Consider the following 24,930-nt stretch of genomic DNA (forward strand, 5'->3'; position numbering starts at 1 on the left):
ATTATATTATATTTATTATATTTTTTATATTTACTTAATTATCCATATGTTTTATAGTTTGATGTCAACTTTCAAGTAAATTTGAATTTTCGTATATCACATTTTTATTGTAGTACTAGCTGTGTCGCCCGCGACTCCGTCCGCGCGCAGTTAAAAAAAAACTAAATTTGAGATTTAAACTATCCTATCTCTCAAGTTGGATCGAACTGCACATGGTGTGCGAATTTTATTATAATCGGTTAAGTGGTTTAGGAGTCCATTGAGGACAAACATTGTGACACGAGATTTATATATATTAAGATTTAAATACTGTACTTATTTCATTTTATTGCAAATACTTGTAGTATTAAGTACCAAACTAACGCGTGCCATTTTTCGACTCCCCTCTTCCACGTCGTGGCTCCAATCGCGGACCGCACGTCTTCCACCCATACAATCAAGCATGACAAAATATTTTGTTCACAAATTTATCATCCCGCTTAATTAACGAGGTTAAGGCGACAGCGAGTGGATACCGCGGCAGTCTTGACGTGAGACGTTGCTTTACTTGTAAATGAGGTATAATAACTCAACTGTACTCTTCATAAAAAAAACATAACGGATTTAATAAGTACTTCTTACAAAACTAAATGAGAACCCTATTCATTTCAACAATCAAAGAGATAAAGGGTACAAAGGATAATCTTCAGACATATATTAAACACACGACATAGTAACAATTTCCGACTTAAGTGCTGTTAATGACAAGGGTTTCTACATGTGTATGATTGCCACAATACATAAATTTAAATAACACTATGTCTATGTATTCATAAATATGTTGTGAATTATATTTACATGTAAAGTAAATAATATTACTTTTTACAAATTAGTCTCCTACTAAAAAATATCACAGTTTGTGACTACATTTTTAATCATACTACGAAAAAATCATTTGTATGAGGTTTTTACTGGATTACTTTGTACGTAAAAAATTTCGAAATTATTCATTTACTAACCGTCGCCCACGAAATTAAAAAAAAAAAAAGATAGTAATGTTCTTCCAGACTACATCTACATCTATGCCAAATTTCATCAAGATCCGTTGAGCCGTTCCGGAGATACCTTCAAACAAACATCCATCTATCCATCGAAACATTCGCATTTATAATATTAGTAAGATTATAGTTTAATTCCTAGCTTGTAATCATTATTGTATAGATAAACATAATAGAATTATTATGTTTGAAAACATAATATCAAGATCTCATCGTGTTTTGATTATCTTGTAAGATAAGTATACGTAAGGGAAAACCATTGAACTGTAAAGTTGCTACTCGTTATGCGATAACTCAATTACTGAGGCTCGTTCTTGTGAAAAACTTGCCTCTTCAAACATTTTATCAAAGAAATATTACTAAGAAAAGTAATTCTAACTCTATCTGTTGATATTTGTTTTCTATCTAAAGTTAAGGATTTTATTATACTTGTGATCTTAAAAGATTTGTATTGTAATGAATCGAAGTGAATAAAAACTTGATCGTTTTAATACTTGAAAATCTACAGACATGATTTTAATAAATACAATAAAAATTCTATTTTTTTATTTAAAACAGCGTCTGTTTTTTTTCGATTCGTATCGTTTTTAGTTTAATCAAATATTAACACCTTTTGGTCTAACTTATTCTTGATTCAATACGCTCTCAGAGGCAATGTTCAAATCTGTTCTCTCTTTCATCTCGCGTCTCGGCACGAATTGAGTAAAGTAGATACTTTTTAGATGGAACGTGCCACAAATGTTGAAAATGTTATTTATTATTTGAATACTTTGTAGAATTGATAGCTGTTGTCTCATATTTGTTTTTGGTACAGATTTCTTCAATGTTTTCTGTGATAAATAAGTTTGTTCACTTGTAAAAGAAACCTTTCTTTTATATGTATTTCATACAAAATCTTCAAATCAACCAAAAAATAGAGTTAGTAGCCTATGTGCAATTCTTAGAGATTTTTTAATATCTGTTTTAAATTTCATCAAGGTCCATTCTGGCATTATGGAATTACATTATAAAAAAGGGTGGATGACCCTTCACTTCAAACTTTTGCATTTATAATATTAATATAAAGTAAGATAGTCTGAGTCTCTTTCAAGTTTAAAAAAACACACACATATTAAAATTTTGATTATAACATAGTTATCTCTGGAAACGTACTCCTAAATACACGGTGAATTTATAAACTTGAAGTGGACCCCATTAAGCGTATCATGTAATTGATAGGCACTTTAACGCCCCCCCACCTCCCCCCAAGGGTACAATCTACTCTGCTAGCGATAGGTACGGACGTAAATATTTTAAGAGGGTTTTGATGAAACCTTAACTTTACTTACCGATATCCTTTTAAACCCACCTATGTGTTTATGATCTAATCTATTTACTTATTCAAGACTCAATCACGCGAGGGATACCCTAAAAATGTCCTTAAAATGCTAAAAAAAAATTAAGTGCTATAAATGCAAACTAACGTCAATCAAAAAGGCCTAGCTGTCGCCCACGATTACACATAAACATAAAGACATAAGAAATAAAACATAAAAAAAAAAACTTAAAAGTAGTCTATGTGTTCTTCCAGACTATGTTCTATATCCATGCCAAATTTCATCAAGTTCAAGATTAATAAGATTAGTTTTTAGTCCTGAACAAGTTCTTATAAAATATAGGTATTTCTTTCTAGATAAAAATACATAAAAAATCTACTTCTTAATCTTAAGTTTTTAAATTTTAGAATAAGGAGTTCATTGACTTACTATAGACACATCAATCATCTGGAAACATAAAACCACAACACCAAAGATCTCTATATATCGTAAATATTATTTACTCTTTCAATGTTTTGCAAATTTAAGTCTTAATCCGTTATAGAAAGGTTTATTTTCCATTCTAGTTTGATGACGGTAACGTTGCAAATATAGAGTTAGCTTTCTTTAGATTGAACAAGATTAATTCGCCTTACTCATCATAATTTATGGCTTCAAGTATCATTTTATTTTGTGTATTCAAAATTATGGTGATAAGAATGACTGGCAGGAAATAAATATAAAGTGCTATTTATGTTTTACGCAACAAAATACAAAGTAACTTTTAGTATTATACTCATCATCTATCTATATATATAAAAGAAAGTCAAAGTTACACTATTTATAACTCAAGAATGGCTGAATCGATTTGACTGAAAATTGGTGGGCAGGTAGCTTAGAACCAGGAAACGGACATAGGATAATTTTTACCCCGTTTTCTATTTTTTATTCCGCGCGGACGGAGTCGCGGGTAAAAGCTAGTTAATGATAAATGTGTAAACTTAGTAATAATTTTTTTTATGATATCATTAATATCAAAAAAATTCAAATACTCGGTTATAGAACGGACTTTCTGATGATACTTTAATAAAAATTGTGGCTAACGCATATGTCACTTAAAACCAATAGACCCAGAAATTCCAGAGATTATAGCACGTGGAATACGTTTTAGTTCGTATTGTACTGTCTAATTATAAGTTTTATGACTAATGTACTTGTCGTAAAATCAAAATTAATACTACCTTCGTCATACCCGAACAAATCCGATCAATTTAAATCACTAACTCCTCGTAGACTGTGGCACTAAGATAATAAAATTAAGTCAGCCATGGCTCCGGAGACGTGTGTAATTAATTTAATACCCCACTTTGTACCTGTTTGTTATCGAATTCGATTTAGATCATCAAAATTATTGGCATACACCATAAAGTTGGCATTCTCCTTATTTGATTATCTTCCGAAATTTAAGGTTTTTTTAAATTAGGCCTTAGGGCGGTTATTAAATGTCACTTAATTGACTCAAAAACAATTGACGTTCTCGTTCTCTTTTTCACTTTCTGATAGTGATATATTGAAGATTGCCGCACAAATTATCCTGTTCTATAAAACAGGCAATGTTTGTAGTTTACTCATGTACATAGAGCATTATGTACTTTATAATCATCCCCGGGTAAGCCAATGCTGAAGTGCCTCTGATGATGACAAATTTCTCAATATTATCGATTTACTTTGTTCTTTTATATTGCTTAGACCGACAACGATATCTGACCCGATAGAAATAAGTCAAACTAAATTATGATAGTTCACTAGCGCCCTCTTGTCAATGTCATAAAAGTGGTCATAGGTTTTTTTTTCGTACTTTAGCGGACTTGTCATATTGTTTATTTTCTGACAGAATTAATCGCGATAGCATCGTCTCCTTAACCGGCTCAGATAAGCTAGTTTTATTATAATAAAAAAATTGAAGAATTTCAGTATAATTGCTATAAAGTTTTAGTTACTATTATTTTCCGCTGAGAAATGACAATATTGCAGCATTTGTGATATTGCAAGACGTCATAAAATTTTATTCCCAGATCTAGTGAACGAATGACTTAATTTAGTGGAAAGTTCTTTTGCTGGAGTGGGATTTTATTGCGTCGTAAAAATTGAATTTTCTTTCTTTTCAACTATTTTATAAGCAATACACTTTCATTTAGGAAAAAACATTGTTCGCGAGATTTTGTCGTAAGAAACTTTATCTGTAAACAAAGTTATTGAGAAAAGAATTTGTGCATTGCATTGATTTATATATTGTAGTATAGGTATATAGTATATAGTATACAGTATACATGTATCTAGAGAGCCTAGAACTTACACGAAAAAATGAATATTGAAAGATACTGCCATCTCATAATATTTTACCTTCTCATATAAAACCCACGATAATTTATTCAAATTGTCAGTCGTATACCAAAGCGTATATCAATTTTTTTTTTCACATAACTCTCTTGAGGCGGAAAATACACTAGATCGTCCAATAAACGTCCAAATTATATTTGCCAATCTAATTTGTCCGTCCGTCTGACGTAAATCAGCGTGGGTCACATGGGGAATTTTTATTGTTTGATTTACGAAACAAAACGTACCGGACCTTATAATATGGGTCAAATATATTGCTGGTAATAAAAACATTTACTCAGAGTTTTAATTGTAGATTTATTATGAGACGTCTAAAATAAAGTCTTGATTTATATTTTAACCTTACAGTAAGATTCTTTCTTCCATATTGAATCATTAATGAACAGTTAGAAAACACATAAATTAGAATTATTATAATGATAAAGGACAATATCAATATGATGATTTATGACGTCATAAATTTTATTTTTAGGTAAAACAAAATTTCATTAGCAGGTGTCGAGCGCCATAAAACTGATTTTATTACCCGCTCCAAACGAGGATGACTAATCAAATGGAAAAGTTATTTAACAGATAGTCCATCTTTATTACGCAATCACCCCGAATCCTTTGACGTTGGCTATCAAAACCGTATATTCCTAAAACAACTGTGTGGGTTTAGCGTTACATGTTTTTAGCTAACGCATTGGTTTAAAACAGTCATGTCAAAGATGCGGCCCGCGATCGCAATGTGTCACAGAAATAAGTATCAAGTTTTTAGAGCTTTTAGACTTCATTTAAATATAATTTAAAAATAAAATGTTATATTAATTCAGTTCATTTTTTTTATCTTCAATCTGGCCCATCTACGAATTCAAAATTTAATATATGGCCCTCTGCAAAATTGAGTTTGAGACCTCTGGTTTAAAACGAACCACTTCAACGTTGAAGTACTATACTAAATTTTAGCATTTGTACTTCTGCGTTCCTTCTTTGTTTAAGTGACTATTTTATGCTTATTTTAACTTAGTATAAAGCTTAAAAACAATAAATTATTTAGTACTGTATTTCCAGGGCCGTAGGTGACACAAAGACTATTCCTTTCAAAGGCGTACGCCAGCATTCATGTTCACTGGCCGTTAAGAAAGTAAGGAAACATGTCCAAAGGAAATTGATTGTTATCTCGCTGCTTTTCAAATGATTTTACGCTTAAACTTTTAAGACACGATGAAAGAGGATTTTACTAAGGTATACAATCACAGGTACATAAAATGAAAGTTTATATACGAAAGTTTATAAAAGTTAAGAAAGTTTATTTACATTCTTCTGAACACGTTAAATGTCTATACATTTATCATGTACTAAGGTGAACTCAGAGCTAGTCATTGAAACTACATGTGTGTCACCAGATGGCGTGAGTTGTTTAGTTATAAATTATATATTCTACTACAAGATATTTAGATGCCTACAGTCCCTATATATCCACATAGATAACACAAAAAGAGTTGCCAGTATTTCACTAAATTATTTAAAAAAATACTGTAACCCCCCTTTCCCCCTAGATTACTCCCTTGGTATTAATGAATCATCATTTTACTTTTTGCCCAGCAATAGCCATTTGTATTTCATTAAATGTTTTTCCTTTAGTTTCTGGTATACAGTAAAATGCGAATATACAGCTCAATGCGCATACAACTGCGAAACACCAATACGTTATAGCTGGACCGACCGCAGTCGTTAACGCAACCAGATATTTGGAACTAATGAAAATGCCCAAACTAGCAAACATTAGGCTGATTCCAACGCCAAGTGCTCTCGCCGGACCATCGAATAACTCTGCCACTAATATCCACAATAACGTTCCTATACCTGAAATCAAAAATTACAATTTAAAAAGTAATAGATAATTTAAATGTGACAGCTGCTGTCAAACGTGTAACAGTTCCTCTGTATAATACAATTAATTAAAATTCAATATCGTTTGCAATCGCCAAGAAAGTAATACTAAAGAAAAAAGGAAGAAACAACCTACATGTGATATCATTTTCTAAAAAAAAAGTGTGTTATAAGTGCCGAAAATGATAAAGGAACAAAGTGCCGCAAGTGTGACGCACAAAAGTATTCAACATTGAAATAAAAGTCTCACTGGACTTGGAGTATGCAAATACTGTAAAATAATAAACAATAAGGAAGGCAAAAAACGAGAGACATTCAAATATTCATAAGAAGCAACAAAACACAAGATATTAATAAATAAATGTTAGATACGTAAAAAAATAAGAAAAAGAAGGTAAGAGACATATTAAAAAAGTGACAGATTACTTGACATATAACTAGAAATCATAAATGACGTATTGAAAGATTGACAATTGACACCTCACAAGTTCAAAAGTGACATCTCATACGTCATACTGACAATTGAGTCTCACCATAGACAATTGTTGCGAAAATTGATAACAAAGTGTTGCCATCGTAAGAATCTCCCCAAAAATTATGGAAAATCAACTGGAACTGCTATACAATAAAATTTCAGAAAAGTTGACTACCCAAACAATAGAAATAACAGAACTGGTTACGAGAAGCGTTATGAAAACTTTAGAAGATAAATTTGCTGAAGTTCTAGAAGAAAATCAAAATCTAAAATCTACAGTAACCATCTTAGAAAAGAAAATTGAATTCTTAGAAAATGAAAAAAGAAAAAATAATGTAATATTATTCGGAGTAAAAGAAACAAAACAGAGTGACTTACTTATAGAAGACATAAAAAACATAATCGAAAAAGAGACCAATATAAATATCCAAACACACGAAATTAATAAAGCTTATAGACTAGGAGCTAAAGGAAGTTCTACACGACCCCTATTAGTCAGTTTTACCTCAACCTGGAAAAGAAACTTAATACTTCGAAGCAAAAACAAATTTACTCCAGGATTTTACATCAAGGAAGACCTACCGAAAGCAATTTTAGAAGAAAGGAAAAAACTAATACCTCAATTAATCCAAGAAAGAGAAAAAGGGAAAATAGCATACATTAAAAAAGATAAACTCATAATTAAAGACAAGAAAGATTCAAATGACGCTAAAAGAAAACGAGACCAAGTAGATTCTCCCGAGAAATCACCGACAAAACATGACACATCAGCACCGAAAAAAGCCAATAAAACGAATAATATATATAACTATGTAGCAAGATCTAGATCAACATCACTCAACGATTTAAAAAACCAACCAAAACCATCGACAGCAGCATCAACAACATCGACATTGATAAACGAAAAAGTAATAAACTGAAGACAACTAAACGCACCCCAAGCCGGCTAGTCACCGTGGGGGAAGTTGACTACATCCCTCCAATCCTAACAAAAGAACAAAACCATTCTGCATTAACAAATAGAGATAGAAAGCAACTTCTGTACTTAGCTACATTTAACACGCTCTCACTGCGAACGGAGGAGAGTCTAAAAGAATTAATCCTAGCACTTAAAGATATCAAATGGAACATAATCGGCCTTAGTGAAGTGAGGCGCCACGGAGACAAAATAGAGGAATACGAAAACTTCATTTTATACTCCAAAGGTGAAACACTAGGAAAACATGGAGTTGGATTTCTAATTCACAAAAATGTTAAAGAATATATAGACGAAATAATAGGAATAAACGAACGCATCGCGGTACTAAATCTAACATTTAACAATGTAATTTGGTCGATAATACAAATCTACTCTCCTACAGAGCAAGCTAGTAAAGCGGAAATCGACTCATTTTACGACAAACTTAACAATACAATAAGAGAGAACACACACAAAAATATTGTAGTTATGGGAGATTTTAACGCACAGATAGGAGAAAGAAAACCAGGGGAAAACCTTGTACTAGGACCTTACTGCTACGGGAAAAGAACACGAAATGGTAATAAACTCCTCGAACTAGCCTACGAACATAACTTAAAAATACTAAATACCCTATACAAAAACCGCAAGCATAACAGATGGACATGGATTTCACCCGGAGGAAACTATAAGAACGAAATCGATTACATCCTTACAAATCAAAGTAGACAATTTCAAGATTGCAGGGTTATCAGTAATATCAATTTCAACAGTAATCATCGAATAATCAGAGCTAACCTAAAACTGCAAATGCCTAAAAAGCAAAGACCATACAGAACAAAACTTAACATGAACTTAGATAACGCAACACATTGTGAACTAAAAAGGCGACTCCAAAAATTTACCGAACTGGTGTCAGGATACTCTACTCAAAACAAATACGATGCATTGTACGACATAATTAATTCCTCAATCAACAAAAGTAAACAAGCCCAAACAAGAGGTAACATTTCTGATCCATTGAAAGAACTTATGGATACAAGAGCAAGACTTTTGGCAGTAACAAACAAGTCGAAAGACATAAGAAATGAAATAACGAAAATAAGCAAAGAGATTAGGAAAAGATTAAGAAATGAAAGGAAAAGGCATAGACTTAAACTATTCGAAACCTATATAGCCAGGACCGGCGGTATCAAATCGGCTTTAGGCAGCTTAGTGGATAAAAAAGAGTGGATATCAAAAGTAAAAAATAAATCAGGAGACAACATAACTAGACGTCAAGACATACTTGAAGTACTCGTAGCTACAAAATTCTACAAAGAATTGTATTCTAGCAAATCAACGGAAAATACAATCGACTTATCAGACGACAGTGTCATTCCGGAAATACTGCCAAGAGAGGTAGAAAAAGCCATAGAAAGTCAAAAACGAAATAAAGCCCCGGGACACGACAATATAACAAACGAATTTTTAATGACATACAAAGAAGATTTGGTGCCAATTTTAACTTTCCTATTTAACGACGTGTTGACAACAGAAACTATTCCAAAACAATGGCAAAATTCAACGATTGTCCTCATTCATAAAAAAGGTGACAAGAGCGACATATCTAACTACAGGCCAATAAGCTTGATGTCAAACATCTACAAAATCTTCTCTAAAATAATCCTGAATAGAATAACCAAAAAATTGGATGAAAACCAACCAATAGAGCAAGCTGGATTTAGAAGTGATTTTTCAACGCTAGATCATATCCATGTAATCAAACAAATAATAGAAAAAAGCAATGAATATGGCACCACCTTCTACTGTTGTTTCATTGACTACTGTAAAGCATTTGATTCACTAGAACATATAGCAATCTGGCAAACCCTAAACAACCAAGGCATTGACAAGAAATATATAAGAATAATTAAAAATATATATAACGACAGTTCCGCAAAAATCAAACTTGAGCGCGAAGGTCAAGACATCGCGATAAAAAGAGGGGTGCGACAAGGAGACCCGTTGTCGCCAAAACTCTTCTCGGCGGTCCTAGAAGAGATATTCCGCTCACTAGAATGGGAAAATTACGGACTAAACATAAACGGCAAAAACTTGACTCACTTAAGGTTCGCAGACGATTTGGTTATACTTTCTTCCTCCCCGACTGAATTAACCGAGATGATAAGAGACTTAGATAAAGCAAGCCGCAAAGTAGGATTAACTATGAATGCACTGAAAACAAAAGTAATGACAAATAGCTTAAAAGAACCTATTGTAGTAAACGACACAGAAATTGAATACGTTCAGGAATATACATACCTTGGTCAAATAATCTCACCAACAGGTCTAAACTCTAAAGAGGTAGAAACAAGAATAGGTAAAGCCTGGAAGAGATATTGGTCGCTGAAAGAAGTCATGAAGAATAAAGAAATGAGCGTACAAATAAAACGAAAGCTCTACAACGCTTGTGTACTTCCCGTATTAACATACGGCTGCCAAACTTGGGCACCCACAAAAGAACACTATAGAAAACTACAAGTTTGTCAAAGATCAATGGAAAGAAGCATGTTAAACATTAAAAAAACTGACAAAATCAAAAGCACATATATCACAAAAACAACTGGACTAACGAATATCATCACAACAATAAAACGACTCAAATGGAGGTGGACTGGCCACACACTACGCGGAGCGGATAAATGGAGCAAAGTCATTAATTACTGGTATCCTAAAAACGGTAAAAGGAAACGCGGAAGACAACAGAAGAGGTGGGAAGACGAAATAAGAGCTACAGCTGGAAGGACGTGGTCTAGGAGGGCAAAAAAAAAAAAAATAAGATAATTTAAAGAAAAAGGTTATCTGTTTAAGACTATGAAAGATCATCTTATGGGTCCGTATGTAGTCATTATTTCATTAAACTTTTATATCAATGTGCCTATAAAGTTTTGCATTTATAATCTTTAAGTGTCATTTTTTTGCTTAATGTATTTTAATAGAGATTAAATTTATTCATACCTGCGCTGTAACAAAAAATAACTAAAAACAATGATATCAATGGTAAATAATTCATAAAACCGATAATCTCATTTCCGTTTTCTCTCACTTTAAAAAATGCACCTAAACCAACCTGAAAACGAAAACTATTATCAGAAAAGTTGCCATTGGCGTATTTCTAATCATTCGTCACGAAGAATCACTTACCATTCCTACAAGTATACCAGAGAATGATAACATTAATATGTGCCTTCTTTTAAACCAATGAGTCGCTGGCGTCGAACAAAAGCTCGCAAACAGTTGTATCAAACTCATTATCACTGATGCTACTTCAGGCATTACATTAGTTTTTGTAGACTCCAATATCGTTTGCAAATAAAACGATACCGCTGTGAATCCAACTAGTTGAGTAGAAAAGGCAAATACCACAGATATAAAAAGCGATTTTAAGAATACTGGGTTCTTTATTAATTTTATTTTATTGACTTTTTCATTATTCATAGAGGACGCGTATATTATAATCTCTTCTTTGGCCACTTGTTCCAAGCCGTGAATAAATATTAGGACTTTAATTGCTTCGTCTGTTTTTCCTGAAACCATTTCAAATTATTTTAAATTATTACTATTATTTTCTATATTTTAAGATTTAAAATCCTAAATTAAACTTTAATTGAATGACTTTTTTTTTTTCAAAAACAATGTTGTACCACATAAGGTATTTTTCTGGTCCATAATTTTTTTGTACTTCATTTGTATGGATGTTTTAAATCAAATGGAATCTATCACATCACTGTCTTATGTAACTTATAATCAAATTTTGGTGACTTTAAAAAAAATCTTACCTTTAGAATACAAGAAATATGGACTATCAGGTAAGAATAATATGGGAATACTAGTAATCAAGTTCAACACAGCGAATACTATACTAAATGAGGTATATGACACGAACGGGCCAATCGACATTGTCAGGACACCGCCTATTGATGAAAACACTTGGAGAAATGTACATAGAGCTCCACGTAGGTGTTTCTGTAAATATAAAAAAAACATTATAAAAAAAGGGTGGAAAGGGAAGCAGGAAACAGGCCTCCGGCACGCACATTCATCAGACGAAACGAGTAATTCACGCCTGTCTTCTGTGTGGTCGTAGTATTTCACCGATCTAGCCGGCCAATTGAGCAACAGACGTTGTGTTGGCGTTGCTCGCGTCTACCACTGTTAAAACATCACATTATATAATTGCAGATTTTTAACAAGTATATCTATAGTTTTACAATAACAAATAGTACTAAAATAATTTTATAAATAATCACTCACATCAGCGATTTCTGAAGCATAAACAGGAATAATTGAAAGCAAGAAGAAATCCGCAATACCAATGATCGCGCGCCCCAAAATCAATACCCACACCTCCTTCACAAAGATGAAAAGAATGCTCATTAACACCTTCGGAATACAAGTCAATAGCACACAATACTTTCTCCCGATGTAGTCTTGTAACATACCTAGAAGACTGAGTGCTGAAACAAGAATTTAAAGTGACAAGTTTGTTGTTGTGACAACCGCTTTATGCTTCTAACATTTTCACAATTGGTGTGCCTCTTACAAGTTGGTTGTGACAGTTTAATGAAGAACAATCAAGGCAAGATCATATTATACTTAACGCTTTAAAATAGCTCTAGATTTGCCATAACTGACAAGGGTCCATAAATGGTGGACTTATGAAGGCTACACACCTTAGGTTTTGTATGACGGTTTTAACCCTGCAAATATAACCGACATAATTTTCATAGTTCATCAAACTTTACAGTTTGCCAAACATGCTATGGTATTTTTGAAAAGCGTCATGTAAAATCGTATTTGGCTAGCATTTTATTTATCAGAATACGTTTATTGGTTAAGAGAAACTTACTGAATATATAGCAAAGAGATGGGATAGAAACTATCCATGAGCCCTCCTCGTCGGTGATTGGTCGATGTAATGGCGTCTCTGTTGCATTGCGAAGTTTGACCAGCACAGGCGATGGCCATAACAGACTCATGCCAGTTGTTATTATAGTCAAGTTCACTGCAAAGTAATATATCTAAATGTTAACACCCATATTTTTTAAATCACCCGCTTTCATTTACAATTCAGAATAAGCAAACTATTAAAATTGTTACAAACATACTTTAGTTAAGACACTTAAAAGTGAGGTTTTTGCTAATTTGATTAATTGTTAATATTGCGTTTTTTAATTATCCTATCCACTGGATTTCACATATCACGAGCCTAGCACGAAAATTTGCGAGAAAGTATTCGTGATCTCATCGAGAAAATATGTCAAAATTTTTATGAGATTTGTCATTGTCGAGGACGCTAGATCAGTTTCTCGCAAATTTTCGTGATAGGCTCCCAAGATCCGAGTCTAATCTTAAATATTATCAAGCTCCGTACTTACCTACTCCTATTATAACAAACTGTCTAAATCGAGGTGATTTGAACATGATTTTCTTTTTTACTTTGATGTTATCTTTGGTGTTCTTTAAAAAAAAAAGCTACGTATTTCAAACTTATATACCTACGTAACTAAAACACAACTACTTTTTGGAAGTTCTCATTAAAACTGGATAACCATCCGCTTATCTGTTTTACTAAATTTTTATTATACCTTTAAGGTGTTTTATCGTAGCTTAGTATGTGTGTTGATATCGCATCAGTGCTTATAATCCTATTTGAAGAAGTTAGAATAATATCACAGATGATTTAACGTGTTTTTTTTTTCATTATGTAAATTAAATTAAAAAACAGACTTAAAACGATAAGTCAAGTCAGAATTGAAAACCGTAAACTCAGTTGAGACGATGTATTCACACCATACCATTTATGACCTCTATGTTCTTCTATATGCAATACAGAAATGTTAACGTCTCTTTAAGCCAAAACAAAAGTCACTGCGTACGAATGGTGTTTGTTGTTATATGATTATTATTGCTGTAGGTTTCCACTGTACATAGTAACACTTGAATTAAAACATGTTGTCCCTCTCGTTCTTATTAAAGAAAGAGACATAACAATATGATTTAAATACAGTTTTGCAACAGTATTAACCAACTAGCACATAATCGCGGCAAACAAAGACTTCTTATTGTTTAATCATATTTGTCGAAGATAACTAGATATCTTAGATAAATAGTCGTAAATGTTAAGATAATCTTCATAAGAGTTTAAGAATAAGTTTACTGTTTACATTACAATGTAAGCGTCGTTGAGGTCTACAATTACCATCAAACTACAGTGACGATTCAACAAAAACGTTGTTAAAGACACGTGTGAAGACGACGTAATTCTGCGTACAGTCTAATGAGTGTGCGTGCCTGGGGCCTAACTTTAGCCCTCATTCTCTTCTCAGTCTTTTCTTTAAAAAAAAAGTACTAAGTGGAAGGTAGAGGGGACACATAAGACAGGGAAATAAATACCCTCTTCTATGCTTCTAGGACGGAATCTCCTCCGTCGATTAAAGTACGCAACAAATCTGTAATTTTGGATGTCTATGGGCAGCGGTCGCTTCGCTATTTGTTGCATTTAGGTAGCCGTTTGCTCGTTTGCCTGCTTTTTATTTACAAAAAAAAATCAACTTAAATAACACTTTACAAGTTTCATTCACGTTGAGTCTCCACTGTTGTTGCAATTGTGTCATAACAATATTGCGATCACCCCACTAAATTCAGTGCAGTCGACCACAGAGATCAGTCGGGTAAAAATATGAAAAAAACTTTTATAAAGCTAACAATAAATCTAAACAAGATAAGTTTTGTATCGAAATCCCTAAGCGAAAGTAAGACAAGTAAATTGAGATAAACATCGGCAACGTTGTGTTAGGGTCTTCAATCCAATTACCCTGTACTCACGTTGTTAAAGCTCAAAGCAAATTGATTGGCAGGAAAATGAGGATTAATATCTTGGTCACGTAATGTACACTGTAATAAATAACATGAAATTGTTACCAACAAAAATAACATATAAAATTAAATGGATAATGTTAATATAAAAAGACTATCTATTACCCGCTTCTTCGTTTGCGCAGATTTAAAAAAAGAATACTTAGGAAGTAACCTATGCAGTGTTCTAGACATATTCTACATCTAAGCCAAATTTCAGTGACATGAGTATATTTTTTCTGAAGATACATAGCAACAAGCATCCAAACATCTAAATATTAGTTAACTCACATTTATTATATTAGTAAGATTAAAGGAAAATAACAATACTGAAACTTCCAATAATTATTTTAAAAATCTTAAGAAATTTTGCCTGTATTTCGACTGTAAAAATACCTAACCTCGAATTTTCACTACGCACATACGTGTATAAAACATATAGTCATCCTGCTCATTTTCTTAAAAAATAGAGATAACAATATGTGTTTGTACATCTTTGGATAATAGAAACACGGTTATAACATCGGTTTAATTCAAAACACCTCAGGTATCATAAAGTTTATATGTTCTCTAACGAACGTCACTAACGAGCCAAAACCGCAGCAAACATTTCCTTAGCTTAGAATCCATTCATCTTTGGTCTAAACTACCAACATTTGGAATGAGATATATAAAAAGTTTTTATCCATTAAAGGTAGGCAACGCATCTGCGACTTAACAATTAATTGCAATTGTCTGTGGACAGTGGTTACTTCGCTAAGTACATCAGCGGTATTAATTTTGATTCGTTTTACTTAATATGTACCTTATAAATATGAACAAAGTAAGAGTGTCTGTATGTATAAAAAAACTTTATTTCGTACGCATGATGTATTTACGTTGTTGATAACGAAAAAAATTTTTTTTTTAATTTTTGTCTGACTGTCTGTAAGACTACGTTTGTTCCGGAACGCTTGGGCGCATTTGGACGGGAAGATAGCTGATGCATGCGGGCATATTATACCTATATAATGCTTTTTCTCTGCTTTGATGAAGTCGCAGGCAACCGCTAGTTCTAATTTAGAATTGGTATAGTTCTTTGATTTATTAAAAAAGATGTTTAGCTTATGAATTAAGTTGTAAATTATTAGACAAGATACTAATTTAAATTTTTTCTTCCTGCAATACTTCTCTGATTTTTATCGAAGGTTGGCAGTCAGTTTAGAAAAGTATTTACTCGTTTTTGTCAAGGCGAAATATTTAACTATTAATAACACATCACGGACAAACAGAATATAATGAAATCAATGTAAACATCGCTTGTAACTGTAACATCAGTCGGGCGAGTGAAGCTAGCGTAAATTACGTTCGACGTGCTCCGGACTAACAAGGATTTATGTTTTAAGGCTGTATGTTACAGCTGCGAGACTTTGTTGTTATACGTGATGTCGGCTTAACCGGATAATTATAACATGTACCGGGGTAATGCTTCATAATAAGGCCATAATCTCAGTATTCGTCTGTATTAAAGAAGGTCGGAGAAAATCTTCAATGATAAAAAGTTTAAAAAGAAACAAAAAGGACATTGGTTACGAGAGACAGATATTCGGAACGTTATACATGACACCATTATATTAACACAAGCAGTTACCCCCTACTTCGTCTGCGCGGAATTAAAAAATCTAGTAATAAATATAGCCTAATTTACTCTTGGATAGTGAAGTTTTCCAACAGTGAAAGAATTTTTCAAATCGGTTCTGTAATTTCAAAGTCTATGCAATTCAAACCAAAAATCTAATATTTCCACTTTTTAATAACGGAATAGTTAAAACGTAATAGTTTTATATATTTAATTAGTTATCCCATTAACAAAAACAATTGTATTTACTGTCAAGATGCAAGAAGTTAAAAAGGTAGAACCTGAACCTAAATACCTCTGAATAAAGGTAGGCAACGCATCTGTAGTTGAGGATGTTTATGAGCAGCAGTCGCTTCGCTATTTCGGCGAATTCAGTTTGCTCGTTTACCACCTTATAACATAAAAAAAGTTTTACTTATATTAACACTATTTTGGTAATTAAAAGACCAAAAAACTATCTTTATCCACGGAATATAACACGCAATCAAATAATATCATCACTTGTCAAAATCGTTTGCGTTGTTTAAACTTTCGACATCATAAATAATCAATTAAGAAACGGCTTAACTCACTCACTCAGTGTGAGACGCGACGCGACCGCGAAGTCCTTGGAATAAACACTCGCCCTGAAGATGGACCCCCGATGGGTCCGACACTAGTCGGTGCCGTCACCGGACGATCACACGTGAGTTAAGCCGTTTCTTAATTAATTAATCGTTTGCGTTGTTCAGGCTACTACAGATCACAAATATATACAAACCCATATACATAAAATGCTACATACGCATGAAATACAACACCCCTCCTTAGTCAGTCCATTAAAAAGCCTTCTATTGCCTACATTTCTTTGTGATATTTGTTGAAATCTCGTTAACATTTTATTTGAAATAAATGTAAGTGTCGACATAATTGCGGGGGACAAACGGTACAGTGCCGCTTTAATGTTACCACTTTGTACATGATGTACTTGGAAATGTCGTAGACATATAACGTAAATGTTTCTAAACGACTGCGACTGAATTATACAACTTATTTCTTTTCTTAAATATAACTATAAAGTAAAATTTAATGTTTCTCTTTAATAACTGCGGCCCTTAAAGTTAAGAATCTTCTTTAGTATACATTTAGTTAGAAAAATGTACTTTAAGTATTATACATTAATAAAACATTACTCAATTACGTGAGTTTCGAATGGCGGAGTTGTTAGTCTAAAATCTCAAAACATATCACCACGGGGAGTAAAATGTAGCTTTAAAAATCACGTGATTAATCGTCGACCACTTAGCGAGTTTGTATGTACATATGTCAATTCTATTGTAACCGCCTGTAGTCTAAATATTTTTTTTACTCTCGTTTTCTATTACTCTGAGTGTCATAGGGGTACACTGAGACAGGATTATTAATATACAAATAGTTCATCATTCTCAGCACACTATACGTCCCCACCGAGGGACTCGGAGCCTACCCTAACTTAGGGGTGACTAGGCCATCGTCAACCACGCTGACCAAGTGCGGGTTGGTTGACTCATATCTTTAAATTTCTTCTCAGTTATGTGCAGGTTGCATCACGATGTTTTTCTTCACCGTAAGAACATACATATGTAAATCAAAACTCGAAAAACATATTGGTACATGGCGGGGTTTGAACCCAGGGCCTGCAAATTGCAAGTCAAGTGCTTAACCCCTGAGCCACCGACGCTCAAATAGTTACCCTACTGAATAGAAGATAGTGTTTTTCACACGTAGGTACGTACGTTTAATATACTCGTTATATGCGGCGTTTTATAAGAATATTTTTTATAAAGAAATAATATTCTATTTTTATTCTTCACTCGTAGACAATATCAGTATATTTTATTGCGCAACATCATCTTTAATATTTGTTTTTCTTTTCTCAACGGCCTATTGCCATAGTCATTTTCCTCGAAAAAACAAAGAAGAATTGCAAATCAGCATGACTCGGCAGTTATGAAACATAACAAGTTTGTTTTGATGATTTCTAGTTATTCTTAAGTGGAACAAAATGGAAGAATGTATCAGTTACTAAAATTGGAGCCATATGAAAGATAAACATAGTTTTTGAATCTGATGTTTCTGTTCGAATCGAAAAAGTCTAACATCAATTTTTAAAAATGAAATCGAAAACAAAATAATAAAGAGGATGAAGATAATGAGAAATGTCTTTTGAAATGGAAATTCAAAAGTTATTGTTTCCGTTTCATTATGGTCGGCCTGCGTTATGACTCCGCAATATTCCGTCAGTACAAGCTCTTAAGCTTTGCATTTGATTCAACTCTGCAATTCAAAATCTCTAACAAATTCTCGTTGCCTTAAAATGAAACATTCATAACTGTGGGGGTTGCATTTGTATTTCCTATGCAGTTATTAATTCATCTGATATTAAACGATGTAAGATAACTATTGTCGGAATAACCTCAATGTAACAAGTAAGGTTTTCATAATCAATAATATTGAAACTTATTATCTACTACTAGTTTCCTATTTGATCTAATCTAGGAGTGGATTTAACTGGTAACAACAGCATCATTAAATTAAAAATACAAATTAAATGAGAAAAATAAAATTATTAAACAAGACGTTTCTTAAGTAAGATTAAGTTATTCACACCTTGAGATGGTGTTAAAGCTCGTGGATTCAAAAGATGTTAACATAACGTCACTAAGTCAAAGCTTTACCGACACTCAAAGCGCTCCAAAGCTTCGATTTAGCGAAGTCGGTACAGCAAAACCGTAATTGCAATTCCAGGAAAGGGAAAAGATTCTCACAGTGAGTGCAGTGCAGAAAAATGTAATTAAAAATATCCTTTATTTTTTTTAATTCGTTGATCCTTATGTGAACTTTTTTAAAAGTAAAAATGTTAAACGAATTTATCAATTAAAACTTTTTGGGTTTTAAACGCAAAACTCTAAACTAAGTTAAACCTTAACTCATAGCCAAGTTTATAACCTAATTGTTTGTCTATTAAGGTAATTTAACTAAACGTAACATTTATATGCTCGCCTAGTATATACGTTATGTATTCATGTGTGTTATTCGAAATATACTTTCATATGTTCGTCAAAAATCTGTTAAATATCAAATTAACAAATACATTGTTCTGAGCTGTGTAGTGTGTGTTTGGAATACTAAGTACGATCGATAAAGACAGATTTGGTATAAAGACTCGATATTAGAAGTAAATAAAACTAGACTTCTTAGAAACATATTAAATTGTTAAATTTCTCTACACCTTATTTATCAAATGATTACGAATTGAAAAAAAAAATGTTACTATACCTTTATGTTAACAAATAACATGTAATAAAAAGTATTAAAACACTGCTCATTTACAATAACTTGTGTGAGCAATATGAAAACATAATTGGTTCTATCTCAATGTGCATTTCTTTTTATAAAATGTTTTCCGCTTAGGCTATTCTATTCTTCTTGTAATAATTAAACTTTATTAATATTGCTCCAGCGAAAATTATCAACTTTAATTTAATTTACTAACTTTATATCGCTAGAATGAATGCAGATAAACAAACAAAAATATAGTCTAGTTAGGTGGACCGATAACACTATGAAAGCGATAGGAAGTCGCTAATGCTGTGGACATTGGGTAAAGTCTATATCTAGCAATAGGCTTATCTTGTCTCTCCATATTATGATCGCTTTTGGCGATATATCTTGTGATATTACATTATTAATTCGTTATGTAATAATGTGTTATGTATTTCAATTTTATGCTACAAAACATTTCAAACACATCAATTTGAGCCCCTTGCTGATATTGAAATTTGTTATTGCGATGTGATCCAGGATAAATACGTTGTCAGCGATGCGGCAAAATATTCCTTCACCGTTCCAAATACTTTTCAATACATTTAACTTGACATAAAATTTTCTGTTGAATTGTAGTAAAATAAAGTGTTACGCGATATGTTTCATTGTGAAAATGAGTAAAAAATGTCAATTAAAATAAATATAACATAATTTTTCCTTTGAAAGCTAATTACTATATTTTTTTTTAATTTTGAAATGAAGCCGAGACATGAATTGGTAAAAAGACAAAATTAAGACTGGTTTTCTTTAAAATCTCTTTACAGTTTAGCTGCATTTAAGTTTCGCGTCGTAAAATAGATTATTAAGTTAGTATTGTTCTGTTTTCTTTGTACAGTCAAAGTAACCCAAGATTCCATTAGCGCTTCCAAAGCGATCTATTTTTTTCATTCTTATTTTACTGTGTAAACTGCTCACCCAGCTAGAGCATTTTTTAAAGGAAAAGTAACATTAAAAAAATACAGAGCACAAAATTATCTTTCACTTTTAGAAAAAGATTGTGGTTATCTTTCTGTATTGATTTTAATATGAACAGAAATCTACTGTTTATTAACGAAACTTATGCAATCTACCAATTACAAACTTCTTGTAATCGTAAAATCGTAAATGTAGCTAGTTCAATGAGCCTAGCACGAATATTTTTGATAACCACCTTCGTATGGTTATCGTCACTAATGTCAAAATTAATATGAGATTTTTCGTGTACCCAAGCTTAGTAACAGCCTGAGCCGAGGCTCTTGAGGGAGCCCTCGTGCCTAGTTACTTTTAAACGAGGTTTAGGCTAAGCGCCATCTGCGCCCGGCCACCTCAAGCCCAGTGAAGTTGTAAATGCCTCTTCAAGGCTCACAGTGACTACTTAGTCATAAAAAAATACGATGGCGATTGTCGCAAATTTTTTTTCTAGGCCCACAGTACACAATTAAATATTTATTTTTATTTTATTAATAGTGAAATTATAAAACTGACAATTACTCTTAATACATACCTTTTTATATTAGTGTGAGAATTGCGTCTGAGGATATTGCGCTGCGTTATATTATATTTAACGTATATTTTTTCCGTTGCTATGATCGACTGGACTAATCGTCAAATCAACGAGTAGCGATCGATCGGTTGGTCACTCCCGTTGTACACACACGTTGCCCTAACATTTTTTTTAAATAACTTCATTATTTTAAAATGAAATAGAATAAAATGTATTGGCTATTGAATTGATAGAACTAACCACTGGTCATAGAAATGTATGGGTTATGTCCTTTAAATAACTTAAGATCAAACGTAAACCTCTCCAATAGTTCGATTAATATCCCTTCCACTTCACATCACTTGAAAGCATCGTCCACTAACTTTGTAGGACATAATGAGGTATCCGAAATCCAAGTAGTTGATTTAGGATTGCCAAGAGCTCTATATGTGATTCGTTTTGAACATCTTTACAAAATAGTGAAAAGAGGGATGACTCCTATTCAAATAAGATCTGTAATAAGATTAAGAAGTATTATTATTTACTATCGTAACTAAGTGAAGTACATAGATGAATAAAATCGAGTCTTGATAAGCAAAAGTCCAAGGAACTGCGGTTTTCTCGCTTGATCGGACAATGTCTCGCTTATAAAGGTTTGTTGATTATCCAGTTTTCACTTATCCAGGCTCAACTATACATTCAAACTAAAACCACTAGTTAAAAATATAGTTGTTTAATAGCTGTGTAAGAGTAAAAAAGATAACATGATTAGTAAAAGGTAAAAACATAAAGAAAAATATTGATAAAATCCAAATGAGACTTGATTTATCAGAAAGCAAAACAAAAGTTAAAGTAGATTTATTTATTGAATATACTTATAAAACAAAAAGGTAGGCTACTTTATATAACGTTGAGGTTTCTAAAGGTGAATAATACGAACGACGATTTTGTGATCGTACTTTAATTCTATTTGTCTCTAGAAGGTTCTCAAATAAATAATTCAATGAAAAGAAACCGAAAAAGGAAATGTCGCGGTTTAATAGAATGAAATGTTTACCGCAATCCTAATATTTTTTTCATTTCACTAATTGAGGTTACTTTTACTTTATATACGATAAATGGTTGATTCTTTTTAATCTTAATTCAACACATTCGAGATGCCTTCAATAGAAATTTTCCCAAAAAACAATTCACCTGATAGTATTTAAGATTTCGTCAGTAAATAAAGTAGAAACTTTTTTTAAAGCAGTCTCATCGCCTCATCTAATGCCTTACAGCCGCAGGAAGGCTAAGGCCTGGGTCAGTAAATTTCTTCACGTAGATTTTGGGCTCTTGTTTCCGGCTCTTAACTTCGATAGTCATCCAACTATCTTAGTTTCGGTATACTACATGGTCTCCATACATCTGTCAATCATCCATGCGTGTCCTGTCCAGCGTAATCGTCCAATTTTGGTGGCCTTGATGATGTTTTGCCTCTTTTTATATTAGGTACGTATCGTAATTAAAAAAAATCTATTTGAGGTCTATTATTATTAATTGTTATCATTAACATTTATCATTAAGAATTATCATTAATGATTGTTTATCCGATATTCAATTAGTGATAAGATATATCTTAGAATCTGACTAGTATGTATAAACAACGAGCTAATCAATATTAAATACTCTCAGTTCATTAACGTACAAGTAATAGAATAATCATATAAGCCGATTTCGATTGATTCATTTTCGTATCCATTAAACATGTAGTCAGAGCGATGTTAATCATTGCCTTAACTCGAAGTTAACGATCCAAATAATAAGCTTTAGCCCAGAAATATGTTACCGTGGGATTCCACTATTATAAGCCCTGTAAAAAATCAAATAGAATGAGAGGGTTGACAAAATATTTTTATACAAACGTTTCGGTAGTGGAAACGCTTAGTAAACAAAAGTGATAAATATAATACACGTATCCGACTAGCGAAAATACATATGTCTGTAAGAAAACTAATTTCTTTTTCACTAATTAACTTTTACAAAGCAAATAACATATTAAAAGACTGAAAAGTATTAAGAAGTCAGTTGTAATAATTTTATAAAAGGTAGTTTTAGTTTTCTTAGATGGCAGCACTGCTCGACCCCGCCACTCTTTTGTGACAACTTCCGGCGAATGGATTGAGAGTGGTGGGGTTGAAACAGCGTTTTGATTATTGAGTCAGGAGCTCGGCAGTCGTTGGATATCCGTCGATGTGATAAGTCGTCTAGTGGAAAGACAGTCGTCTAGTAGAATTGACCGTTAGAAATGTTTAAAATGGAATAAAAGTATTCACTGTGCAATGAATTGGAGTTTTTCTTGACATTTCAGAAGCGGGATATAAAAATCCAGGTATGAACGCCCTCAGAATTTTAAATACTAATTTACATTAAAAAAAAAATACTTTAAAGTACAAAGTAGCTATAACGCTTGTTAATTTTTATTTTTTTATTTTACTTTCGATACTGCACAAATATGACACTGTCATACTGCATTTGATCACGGCTATTTTCCAAAAATACAAATTATGCATATCTGCTATATATATAAAAGAAAGTTGTGTTAGTTACACCATTTATAACTCAAGAACGGCTGAATCGATTTGACTGAAAATTGGTGGGCAGGTAGCTTAGAACCAGGAATAGGACATAGGATAATTATTACCCCGTTTTCTTTTCTTTTCTTTTTTTTTATTCCGCGCGGACGGAGTCGCGGGAAAAAGCTAGTGTTACAAAGACTTTTTATTGAGATCATTATTTACGTCATTATTAAAAATATTTATTTAATGACTTATTGATTTATAAGTATCGAATGTGATTTTAACTCGTATTTTCACTTTTCTTTATTTATATTTATGCTACCTATTTTGAATTCTTTAGAATTTTAAACGTTTAACGGGATATTTAAACGGGATATTATAACAGAGGTTTCTATTTTATTATGTATGAAACTTTATTTGTGTGTGAATCATTTACTTACTTTTTATTTTTTTTGTATTTATGTCTATTGAAATTACTCGCTTCGAACGATTAAACAGTGGAGAAATATCATGTTTTTGGGATACCGATTGAGCGAACAATGAATGTTCGCTGGATAATGATTGAGCGAACAATGAATGTTCGCTGGATAATGATTGAGCGAACAATGATGTACGCTGGATATTTATTGAGCGGGCAATGATGCTCGCTGGACTGTAAGAATCGACTGAACTTAATGACTGAGTGAACAATGATGCTTGCTGGACTATAAGAAACGACTGAACTTAATGATTGAGTGAGCAATGATGCTCGCTGGACTATAAGAAACGACTGAACTTAATGATTGAGTGAGCAATGATGCTCGCTGGACTGTAAGAAACGACTGAACTTTATGATTGAGTGAGCAATGATGCTCGCTGGACCGTAGGAAACGAATGACTTTAAATTTGACTGAGACTGAACTTTGATGTAAATAAGAGAGATTGAGACATGATTCCAGGGATTTAATACATTTAGATATGACGTCAGACGATGACTAAGTTGGAGGTACGCTACCTACAACTCCACCATG

The 24,930-nt window shown here is 32.6% G+C and overlaps 1 protein-coding gene across 1 annotated transcript; it reads right to left on the minus strand.

Moving 5' to 3' along the window:
- Positions 1–6,131: 6,131 nt before the first annotated feature.
- LOC106720840 (facilitated trehalose transporter Tret1) lies at positions 6,132–13,531 on the minus strand. Its single transcript, XM_014515638.2, has 7 exons — positions 13,461–13,531; positions 12,932–13,087; positions 12,337–12,539; positions 11,862–12,048; positions 11,227–11,609; positions 11,041–11,152; positions 6,132–6,580 (listed from the first exon to the last, which is right to left on the minus strand). Exons 1-7 carry the CDS (start codon positions 13,504–13,506, stop codon positions 6,300–6,302), a joined length of 1,368 nt encoding a protein of 455 aa, XP_014371124.2. The 5' UTR covers positions 13,507–13,531; the 3' UTR covers positions 6,132–6,299.
- Positions 13,532–24,930: the final 11,399 nt, after the last annotated feature.

The sequence above is a fragment of the Papilio machaon genome, chromosome 22, assembly GCF_912999745.1.
Source record: "Papilio machaon chromosome 22, ilPapMach1.1, whole genome shotgun sequence".
Classification (NCBI taxonomy): Eukaryota; Metazoa; Arthropoda; class Insecta; order Lepidoptera; family Papilionidae; genus Papilio; species Papilio machaon.